Source organism: Clarias gariepinus, chromosome 2 (genome assembly GCF_024256425.1).
Source record: "Clarias gariepinus isolate MV-2021 ecotype Netherlands chromosome 2, CGAR_prim_01v2, whole genome shotgun sequence".
NCBI classification, from domain to species: domain Eukaryota; kingdom Metazoa; phylum Chordata; class Actinopteri; order Siluriformes; family Clariidae; genus Clarias; species Clarias gariepinus.
The window spans coordinates 9,653,283-9,665,517 of record NC_071101.1 but is presented as its reverse complement, the minus strand read 5'-3'; the positions used below and the strand labels follow the sequence as shown (position 1 = coordinate 9,665,517).

Sequence of the window (12,235 nt, the reverse complement as noted above, 5' to 3'; positions counted from 1 at the left end):
TGGGCCAGGTAGGTTTGGACTGATTTTTCCCTTAATAAATTAAAACTGCATTTTGTATTCACCCAATTTATTTTTATCCTCTGAGTGTCTCACGCTGCTCCCAAGGGTGTATGAGCCATCAGTTTGAAAAGCTGGCGTCATGGAGAAAACATGTGATAGTCTTCAGCATTCCCTGAATGGTAGTTGTAGCCTTGATGTGGAAGTGCCCTAATGATGGTTGGGAATTGGCTACTACTGAATTAGGGAGAAAATCTGGAGCAATCCCAAGAAAAAGAATAAAATAAAAACTAACATTTGTTTGATGATCTAAATCAATTAAATGTGACAAATGGTTTGCAGTTGTGCCATTCTCTTTCCATTTTCTGATTAAACAGTGCTTGTGAGATGTTCAAAGTTTGTGATATTTTTGTTTTTAATACCCTAATCCTGCTTTAAACTACAATTTTATTCCTGATCTGTCTGGTGTGTTCTTTGGGCTTTATAATGCTGTTAGTTTACCTAACATGTTCTAATGTTCCTTAACAAACTTTGAGTGCTTCACAAAACAGCTGTATTTAGACTGAGATTAAAATACACACAGTGACCCTATTTACTAATTAGGTGACTTCTGAAGACAGTTGTTTCCCTTGGATTTTAGTTAGGGGTATCAGAGTAAACGGGGCTAAAGACAAATTCATGCCATACTTTTAAAACTTTTTATTTGTAAAATAATTTTTTTTTTTTTTTTTTATCATTTTCCTTTCACTTTACAATGATGTGCCACTTTGTGTTGGTCTATCACATGAAATCCCAATAAAATACATTTATGTTTGTGGTTGTAACATGACAAAATGTGGAAAAGTTCAAGGCAAAGCCATAACACAGTATAGGTGCTGATTTTATTATATTTTATGTTATACATATAATACAAAAAATGTGCATGGCCCAAAAAGCAACTTCTAAAGTTTACGCAACATGTAAGTGACTAATCTCGCTTACATTAAAAAAAAATCAAAAATAAAAAAAATTGTTATTGCTAACTTCAGCCGTTTTGGAGGGATGATTTCATGTGTGCCCCAAAAATTTTGAGTTTTCAGCGTAATACTGTCTTGCTTCAAACAACAATCATTTAAAATCCTAATTATGCATTTCGTTTATAAGTACTGATACTAAAATTGGTGGACGCTTTCAGGAGCATATGATCTGTTGATATTGATGCCTAAATAGATTTTTGGTAAAATGTTAAGAGTCAAAAATCTGTAGTGTCCGTAACCATGTCAAATTCATGTTGCAATATCTTAAAAACTAAGCATTTTAGTATAGAATAATACACCTTTTGAGGTTGATGTCTTTTCATGTGAAATCTAAATCGGCCACGTTTCATCTGAACGACAGTTAAGATCATTAAAATATTTGAATTTAAAAAAGTAACAGACACTACAGACATAAAAGAGCGTGAAATGCAAATATGTCTCTTTTTATCTGATAAAAATATAAATGTTTATGCATATTAATAAGAAGCATTAAGTATTACGAAAAATGGTGTTGTATGACCGATCCTATGTGAAAATTCACTTTTTCACCTCGGTGAGACCCTTTCTAGCCCCGGTGCAGTGTTTGGGCAGGGTGTGAATACTTTTGCAAGGCATTGTATTCTTGGTACATATTCAATTTACTCAACAAAATAATCTAATTACTTTAACTTTTCTCAAATCGTTACACTGTAAAATGTTTCCCTCTCCCTGACTGTACTGAAGCCACGCCCATGCGGTCATGTACATTAAAAATAAACTCGTCCTGACCAGAAACAGTGACTAACCCCCACCCCAGCTTCCTGTGTGTGTGTGTGTGTGTGTGTGTGAGAGAGAGAGAGAGACTGTGTGTGTTTGTGTGAGTTCCATTGTGACCGCGCCCTAAATCTCACCTGATAAGCGTGTCTGGATTCGCTGCGTGACGTCACAGCCCGGACATTCCAGGAAGCGGCCACTAGGTTGCCAGATTGCGACATTCCACTCATACAGGTAGCACTTCCTACACTAAGGTCACAGGATTTAAAAAACATTATATATATATATATATATATATATATATATATATCCTTTTTTAAAATTTAATATATATATATATATATATATATATTTATTTTTTTTTTAATTCTGTATTAAAAATAAAAACTGTTTTATTAACTATATCTATCTATCTATCTATCTATATATATATATTATATATATATATATTTATTACCTATATCATTATTTCATTAATTTATCGTTGTATTTAATGTTGTTGAATGACTTAAATTATCTTGTTCCTGGTATCTATAAAACGTATCCGCTTCACTTTGTTTTGTCTCTTGGACAAAATAAAAATATTTCCCATAGGTGTGATTAGTCACAACCCTAGGGCTCGGTATAATATTTAAGGAAAAGTGTTGAAAAGAAAGGCAAACAAGAACAGATTCTGAAAGAAAAAAAGAGACAAAGTGGCATAAAAAAGACTTTGCAACACATACTTCCACATACCATACATCAAACAAAAATCGAACATATACAGGGTTACAGGGGCCTTGGGCACGAGACAGGGTACACCCTGGACAAACCATCACAGGAAATAAAGGCTACACACACTCACAAGCTCAGTCACACACTGAGGAACACACCAAGCATGGCAGAACATGTATTGTATACCCCATGCACACAGACCTCTAACCCCTTAGCCACCATCCCACCCAAATCATAGTGATTGTATACTAGAGGTCACCTGTGGCTCCGCCTATGTGCAACTACCTAATGATGATCTGATCAAATAAAATTGATGATGACACTGCCTCTGCTGTTACATTAATAAGGAATATCTGTGACACGCCCATGGCAGAACTACCTGTGCAAACACACAAAACAGAATTTCTGTTATTCGTGGTAGTTAGTCTTTTGGCTGCTCCTATATGCAAAAATATATATTATTTTTCTGGGGGTCACCACAGTTGATCATTTGTCTCCATCTAACTCTGTCTACCACATATTTCTTCATCACTCCAACCTCCCACATGTCCTTCATCACCACATCCATAAACCTCCTCTGGGGTCTTCCTCTTCTCCTCCTGCCGGGCAGCTCCATCAATAAAGTTCTCCTCCTGATATACCACTTATTCCTCCTCTGCACACGTCCAAACCATCTTAATTTGGCCTCTGTAATATCTAACCTTGTCCCCAAACCTGTCCCGTCCCTGTTATATACTCATTCCTATTCCTAGTCCATTCTTGTCTTTCCAAAAGCAAAACGCAGCATCTTTAGCTTACATATACAGATGTAAATAATAATAATAATAATAATAATAATAATAATAAGATAAATATGAGTATATATTTATAGTCCTACATATAATTTATAGTCTTATATATAAGACTTTCACAAAAATCTTAAAGGTTCGAAAAAGAACCCCGAATAACATAAGATGGATAAATCTTTATACTACAACACTTTCACCCTACTGTTTATACTTTATTATTAGAATTTGATTATGTGCAACCTTTATAATAAAATGAGGCTGTGATTTGTGTTGCCTCTTTTTTTTTAATGGACCAACCAGAATCAAGAACTCATCATGATAGAAATAAACGTCAAGATATTTTATAACCTATCATATATGGACAGTTAACACAAGTTACACTCGACTTGTAGAGTGAAATCAATAAAATAAAATAAAATAAAACATAGAAAGAAATTAAAAGGAAGAATCCCTTAACAAGCTGTACGCCCCGGGGTTATTTATTCCGATCTGGCACCCCCGCCCTCCTCCCATAGCAGATCCCACAGCAGTGTGAGGGGGAAAGCGAGACTGGATTCAACAGCGAAACTCTTTCAAACACACCAAAACTCTAAAGGGCTTTTTTGCTTCATTTGAACTTCTTCACAACTGGACAGGGAGTAAAGGTGCACGCCTGGGTGAGTTATTCTCTTCCTGTCTGCAGGTCAGGGGTTAGTTGTTTTTAATCCAGAAAGAATAAAGAGAGGAGGAAAGTTTTTAGCAGGACGGGAATTGTTTAATCCTCCATTTTGTTCCGCCGCAAACAAGTAGTTTGGTAAGTTTGTGTTTTAAACAGAAAAAACGTATAGTGATATCTCCGTCTTTTGATCGTGTTTGCTTTGTAACAGTTTGTTTGATGTTTCTGAGTAATGTTTAGTAAAGTAACTTGTTAATAAACACGCTGATAACATGGTGGGAATTCTGAGGAGGGAGGAGGGGGGGGGGGCTGAGTGGGGCCTCACGCGCCGGAGATAAACCTCAAATATTTCCACTTTTTAAAAATATTTAACACGTTTAGTTTTAACGGTTTATCCCCAGATCTGAGCGCGTGTCGGTTTAATCTGTTTAAAGTGTTTAAACGGCTGTATAAAGCGAGTTCTTTTTCTTTGAAGGCTGCGCGCTGACTAGCATTACAATGTAACCCGCTAAGGTTACTTGGTTACAGTTTGCGCATGCGCACAAGCGCTACTCTGGCTCGTGCGCTCAATTCGACGAGTTAAATCAAACAGATTAAAGGTTTTAGTTTATTTATTTATGATTTTTTTTTAAAACGTTTTAGAGACGTCTTTAAATCTTTCCTCGCGTCCTAAATGTGTGTTTGATGTTTCTAATAATGATTAATACAGTTACAGTAAGAGGAGCCTGGTGGTTGTTCTCCTGGTAATGTTTGAGTTTTGGAGTTTTGTCTTTAGATGAATAGTAGACATTAGTGATGGAATATTAGTAGCGGGATGTGATTAATGATGAACACACCACTTTTCTCCAGGGTCAAGGGTTCGAGTCCCGCCTCAGGTTTGCACATGTTTCCTCAGGGTACTCCTCCAGTTCCTCCTCCAGTCCAAAGACATGCAGGCTAATTGACTTTCCCAAATTGCCCATAGTGTGTGTGTGTGTGTGTGTGTGTGTGTGTGTGTGTGTATGCACTTTGTGATGGATTGACACCCTGTCCAGGACGTACCCCGTCTCATGCTCAAAGTCTCCTGGGATAGGCTCCAAATCAAATTCACTTTTTTTTTGCCACCTACACAGTACAATATGCAGTGAAATGCTTATGCGACCACATGTGACTTTAAAAATAAAAGCTTATTAATAAGAAATAAATATTAATAAAAAGAAATGCAATAGAAAAAAAAAATAAAGGAAAAAAATACAATACAATAGAAAAAAACAACACATACCCCCATACTCGTGACCCTGAATACAGGGATGATGAGTGAGTAATGATAATGACTGTTTTTCAACAGCTTTTATTTTAAAACTGACTCGAACATCAGAAAGATGTGTATACCAAAGGAAGCACGTGTTATTTGTTTTGTTTGGTAATTGGGAGTGTTTGGCGATCATGCGGGCGTGTGCGGCTTCGAACGCATGTGATTTTCAACTAATTGCCGCTCAGTGTTTTGAGACTGGTGTTGGTGTGTGTGGTGAGTGTGTTCGAGACTAATTCGCTCAGTTTGTAGAAAAAGGCATATCGAAGTGTTTTCATTTAAGTTTTAATAATGTAATACCATAGAAATGTGTTTCTGGTGTGCCACTTGGAAGAAGCGTCTGCGCTCGTTACAGAACTGCTCGTATCTGAGCTGGAGTGCCTGATCAAAGGCCTGAAAACCAGCTAATTCTGGTCTGGTCAAGCAGAGTAGGCTTTTATTGCCATTGGCGTCCCTCCAGGACTAAGGTGCTACATGCATACAACTATAAATTAACAAACACTAACTAGCTAATGAAAACGTCTAATTAGCTGACTAGCTAAAGACAAACCAAGTTAACACCATAAATTAACAAACTATCTAAGTAGGGCTAGGGCTCAGAACCTTTTAAACTTTCAGAAAGACACAGAACACTATTAGTTGTCAAGGTTGAGGTTTTTGAATTTCAGACGCAGGGCCTGATGACGGCTGAACGATACTTAAAAAAAAATAATAATAATACACTACACTTCCTTTTATAACATCTCTTTAAATGCCTTCCTGATTTTAAACCCCACCTTCCCATACGTGACGGCCGATCGATCACGCTGCAGTCAGGACGCCGGTGGCAAAGCCGAAACCCGGCCTAGTGAAGGTCGACACACGTGGTCGTTAGAGCGAGTCCCTGATGTCTAGTTTGTGGATTTGATGTAAGCTTTGGGGGCACTGGCTCTGCTTTGTCCTTGTGCGTTTAAACAGAAGACTGGGCCTCCTGTGTGCTCTTTCTCTCTGCAGCCCTAGGGTTTAGATCAGGATGAGGGCATATGCGTAGGAAAATAAATATTTTAAAAAGAAAAACTGAACTTTAACATCGCTGTATGTTGTGGAACCAACTTTAAACTTGCCTAAAGAGTGTATTTTATTCTATTTCTTTCCTGAAGAACATCAGCAGGAATGAGAGTGCATCTGGTTTAGGTGACTGATTGTGAGATTTGTGATCTGCGGTAGATCTCATTACCAGGGACGTGCCGAATACCTTGCTGTCAGAGCTGAGGAGTTGGCGCCTGATGTGTGATGGAGTTAATCGTAGATTAACGAACGTTTTTCATGTACATGTATACATTCAAAATATACCGGCGTCTTGGCCAGGTTGTCAGTTTCTGCCTGACAAGTTCTGATGAATAACAAAGCTTTCTGTCCTTTACAGAACCTCCGAGAAGATGACTGCCATTAACACACCCAACATCAACTTCAAGTGGGATCCCAAGAGCCTGGAGATCCGCACTCTGGCTGTGGAAAGACTCCTGGAGCCGCTCGTTACTCAGGTACAGATTAAACCGCCACTTTTCATCATCTCATTCTTCACGTTTAATCAAATTTCTAGTGAAAATGTACAGGATAGTCGTGAAGCTTGATATTCGTCCTGTTAAAACCGGAAGAGCCTGGACTGTACGTCATTCGTGCTTTTGGTTTAACGTCCCTAGGTGACCACTCTGGTGAACTCGAGCAACAAAGGCCCGTCCAACAAGAAGAAGGGCCGCTCCAAAAAGGCGCACGTTCTGGCCGCGTCGGTGGAGAGCGCCACGCAGAACTTCCTGGAGAAAGGCGAGAAGATCGCCAAGGAGAGCCAGTTCCTCAAAGAGGAGTTAACCGCCGCTGTAGAGGACGTCCGCAAGCAAGGTGCGTCCCCCTCATCCTGATGGTTTAAATGCTGGGTTCTGAGGCGTGTATGTCTGCTTTCACTTTTGCAAAGCGTTTTCATTTTGCAGCAACTAACTAGTTTTTAATTGTGCCATGACTTCCGTGCACACGATTAGTGAGGACAACGGAAACACCAACTTTTGATTTCAAATTTTCAACAAGGGTTAGGCTCTTTTAAACAAGAGTTCTATTCCCGTTTACGGAGTGACGTCAAACCAACACGGCTGCTCGGGGTGTGAGATTAAATTGATCCTTTTGTTTGTCAAGTTGTTTAATCGGATTTAAAGTTATGAAACAAACATTATTTCCTTAAAAGCCAAATATTTTCTTAAAGCCTGAATGTCCAAATATGAGGACATTTTCTCCCAACTTCATTGCCCTCTTTTTATTTGTAGCTGATAATTATAAATTGAATCAATTTCTTTAACCAGGAAAAAGTTTGTATATGTCCTTGTACCATCCTTGTATGAGAACTGTTGGATAAAATTTTTTGCCAAACTTCTTCTTGGTTAAAGAACATAATTATCAGCTATGAATAAAAAGTCCAAGATGGTAAATCAGCTGTCCTGATGGTGAGTAATCCTAATTTTGGAAAATCTTTAACGAGAGTTCACAGTCCAATACGGTGGAAAACGGCTCTGTGGGGGGGCGCTTTGTATGAAACAGGGCTAGTTAGTGTTTCAGTGTTTTTAGATACTGTGAGTAGTCTTTAGTACTTCTAAATGATTCAGTAACGTAGCTAATTGAGACTAGTAAAAAAAAAAACAGAAGCAGCAAAAAAACAAAAATAGAGTTTAACCGAATCATCAGTCTAAGTAAGATTGGCATCTCTTCTTTAAGAAGCCTGTACGGTGTAGGCGAGTCACTTTCTCTCTACAAACGGCACTAACCGGGCCATGTGGAAAAGCGCGCCAGGGTTTAAGTTAAACAGTGTGAACTCTGCACACGTTAAAGACCTGTTTATAGTCAGAGTGTGCTGCTCACATGGACTAAAGCTGTGTTTGTTTTAAACCGGTCGCTCCACTTCTTCTGTTGCATCACTTCACCCCACTATGTGGATTTCCCCTTCCTGTGGAGGAGGAGGAAGGGGGTTGTGTTTGGCAGGTTAAGTGAGAGTCAGCTTCACCTGCTTCCTGTTTTGCTCCTGGCACGTTTGCCATGAAAATCTGAAAAGCTTGCTGAATTTAATGTGATGTTACTGGGGCTCCGTGCTCTGAAACCTGTGTGTTTAAACAATGCGGATCGACTCCAGGTGACTGTGGAGCCACAATGCTTTAGGCGCTCATCTTCTCTCTCTCTCTCTCTCTCTCTCTCTCTCTCTCTCTCTCTCTCTCTCTCCCCCTCTCTCTCTCTCTCTCTCTCAGGGGGCTTGAACGATTTTCATGCAGTGTTGTGCCCACGTGTCGCTAGCTAACGTATTCATGGCTTAGCTGTAATGCGGCTTTAGCGCATTCGTTACTTGACAATTGCGAAGTTATGCTTTGTTATTGTTTTCTAAATAAAAATTCACATCCACATGGCCAAAAGTCTCACCAGTTTTATTATACTTAATGCTTCTTATCTCCTGATCCATGCTTCGTTTTTTTTTTTTTTTGCTTTTAAGCAGTTATCAAAAAACTATTTAAGCAAAGATTTGTTTTTTTACAGGTCATATGCATAGGCAGAAGCTTCCACCAATTTTGGTATCAATACTCAAAGAAAAATGAATAATTAGCATTTTAAGTGATGAAATGTTTAATGCGAGCCAATATAACGCTGAAAATGCAAGATAAGCCACTTCCATGTTGCATTAACTTCAGATGTAGATTCTTTGACGCACACATTTTCTGTATTATATCTATAACACAAAAAACAAAGTCAAATCGGCTCTAGTACCGGGCACTGTCTGACATGCAGTGAAATGCTTTATATGACTTGTTAGCGAAAGAGATTTATTTCCCTTTTTTTTTTTGAAAAAAAAAAAAAAAAGTAAATCAAAATTTGGTCTTCAAGTTCTTAGAATTAATATTAAAAATCTTAGTTTTACTGTTGGAACTGATTCTCGTCATGAATATAGCTGTTGAAGCTGGCATGACGTTACAGAGAGAGAGAGAAAGTATATAGATTATGCAGGATTTACATATGTACAGAAAAATTCTAAACTGAGGTATAATATTGTATTTATTTATTTTTTTTGTTGTGTGATAAATCTGTGCTTCCTACAGAATTAGGTTCTCGATACAATCCCAAAAACCTTTTCAGAGCTTTCTTAAAAAGAAAAAAAAAAAAAACCCCAACAGCTCCTAAGCGCTCCTTATGCAGTCTGTTTATTGCAATCTCAAGCAGGCAGCCAGGCACGAAGGAATAGAAATGAGCCGCAGATTCCTGAGAAACCATCTTTTTCTGATCTGACCTGCTTTTACATCTCTCTGCGCTTGCTGTCCATCTGACCTGTTGCTTCTGCACTAGCTGGCGCTCTCACAGCAGCATGTTGGCTGCTGTCCTCCTCCTCCTCCTCCTCCTCTCTTACATGCAGCTCTTCATTAGCTTCAGCCGTCTTCTCCTGATCCTCTCTTGCTGTTTCAGATGCCACAGTTGCACCGGGCAAAGCTTCTCTACGCCAACAACAATGCGTCTTCCCTCCCACTTGTCATCAGGGCCGCGTTAAATAACCAGGGCACTTATGAAGTGAAAGAATTTTTATGATTAAAGAATTAAAAAGGGGAAAAATGGAGGAGGACACTGCGAATAAATCACCGTTTGGAAAATTTTGCGGCTTCCCAGAATCGTGTTGTGTAACGTCGGGGCATTTTACAAAGACAAGTCACATCTGGTAGGATTTGCGCTGCCTAGAGCGAGTCTGTCACTGCGTGCACAAGTTACGCAATGAACAGCTCAATCCGAAATCACTTGAGGTCACGCAGGGGAATTTAACCCTTTAAAACCGACGGAAGCGCCGACGACGATCCCGTTGCACATCTCAATTTATGTGCCGATAACGTGCGGCGACATCATGAGCTTGTGACGTTTCAGCTTGTGCGCAACATTGGCCACTAATCCATAGTGTTTTCTTTATGACCGCATGTTTCCCCTTCCCCCTCGTAATAAGAGTTTAATATTATCAGTTGCATATAGACGCAATACGGAATAAAGCACACGGCACAAGATGGTTCATCTGGAACACTGTTCTCTGAGCAGGAAGATAATTTGTCCAGATCGCCAGTGTTCATGTGTATGTGTATATTTGTGCTTTTCTATTAGTTTAGTCCTTATAATGATTGTGTTTTAATAAGAATATCTTTACATGGACTCTTTATTTTGCCGTCATCATCGCTTGCTGTTCGTCCGTTTTGTCCGTTGGTGATGTAATGAACCTAATGGACTGTTTTTATTTAACTGACTTTTTTTAAATTTCAAATTAAAATTGCAAATTTTGGTCACATGCACGGTTTGATCTGCAGCGAAATACTTAAACTGTTTATGACCTAAAAAGGAAAATACACTTAAAGACTGATTGATACAGATGGATCAAATAAACTTTGTGGTGTGTGAAAGAGAGTATTTTCTTTGTTCTTTTCTTTCTTTTTTAAACAAAAAAAAAAAAAAAATTTTTTATATGTCGACATTTGTGGCACTTCTGTTTAGAAAAATATGTAGGGAAAAGGAATTTCATTTTAAATTTTTTTAAAGCAATTTGTCAAGTTACTTCATATATATCATTTTATGATTTGCATTAATGTGTGGAATATGAAGAAAATGCTTCCAAAACTGTCGCCATTATTGTCCTATGACTGAATGCCATGATGTGTGTTGTTCCTCTTACAACACAATTTGGCGTTTATTGTTCACTGGGCATTAATGGAGGGGGTGGGGTTATCCTGTATGTTATAGCAGATAAATAGTCTTTGTCTGGATGTTCTTGACAAACACTGACACTGGAGACTCCTTCCATAAGTCTCAGTCTCTCTACAAGAAACTAAGCTGTTACTATGGAGATGATGATGATGATTGACATTTAAGGGAACCTATTAGGCAAAATTCACTTTAGTCATTTTTCATTCTGTCAATTATATTTAGTCAAGCAATGCAATAAATGTTTTTAGTAAAAGAAAAAGCCAATTAGATTGTCCATTGTGACCTCATAAGTATATGCCCCTCTTCTTGTTTGCTTGTTCAGCTCTGCAGTTTTCTGAAGAGGCGTGGCTTAGCAGTAGCTCAGGTACATAGACACTTAAACACTGAGAGTTTAAGGTATTAAAGAAAAATACTGGACCTTGAACCTAAACCTGTGATTTTTGCATCTGAGCTGCTGACGGAGATGGAGTTATAGAATATTAATCCGCTTTGAACCACATTTGACGAAACCATTTATTTAGCGTTTAACACGGGCTAAACAGTCGTATTTAATCATCGGTTTGTCACGTTGGTGTGAAAAGTGCACAGATATTTCATAATTTAATGAATTAATGTTCTTTCACCTATAATAGGAATAATAGAGGCTGAGTGTGTGTTCCTGGCTGCTCATGAACCCATGGTTATGGCACATCATAATTAGTCAGCGTGCTGCAGTATGATTAGTGTTACAGCTCGCCTGGTGTGTTCTTTACAACGTACGAAACAAAATTGGCGTCCAGGAGAAATTATTTTTTTTCCTTCATATCGAAATCAAATCAACACCTGGGTATCGTGATGTCGTGTCAGTGGTGACCTTTACTATACTGTAGAAAAAAAAAGAAAAAAGTTAAGGTTTCTCAACGTAAAAAGGTTTAGCAACAAGCTTTTATTTTTCTTTCTACATTTACTTAACTTCTAGAGAAATTTGCTGGCTGCAAGTTATTTCTGGGTGTGCCCAGTTCAAGATCATGTCGTCTTATGTTAACTCATCTTGTTATATTTATAAATGCTTATGAAATCACATGATTGGATCACGGGAAAGGCAAATTCTCAGCTCAACCAGATTTTATTTAATAACATTTATCTAGTTGGAGGTTTTACAGTGTGCCGTTAACATGCTCAGGGTTTTTAATTAAAGTCTAACGTTTTGATTACAACCGTTATGGAGAATCGTGATCCCTAAAAAGAGTTTTAGCTGTAGCTTTTAGTTTTCCCAAGTTTTTCCAGTCGCCTCGGTCCAATCTGGGGA

The 12,235-nt window shown here is 38.3% G+C and overlaps 1 protein-coding gene across 1 annotated transcript in view; it reads left to right on the top strand.

Moving 5' to 3' along the window:
* Nucleotides 1–3,792: 3,792 nt before the first annotated feature.
* Nucleotides 3,793–12,235, top strand: part of ctnna1 (catenin (cadherin-associated protein), alpha 1) — a 117,970-nt gene continuing 109,527 nt past the window's right edge. Inside the window, exons 1-3 of the mRNA XM_053516174.1 lie at nt 3,793–3,924; nt 6,620–6,737; nt 6,897–7,092. Of these exons, the coding sequence (XP_053372149.1) occupies nt 6,633–6,737; nt 6,897–7,092 (301 nt within the window). The 5' untranslated portion in view covers nt 3,793–3,924; nt 6,620–6,632. The remainder of the gene's footprint in view (nt 3,925–6,619; nt 6,738–6,896; nt 7,093–12,235) is intronic.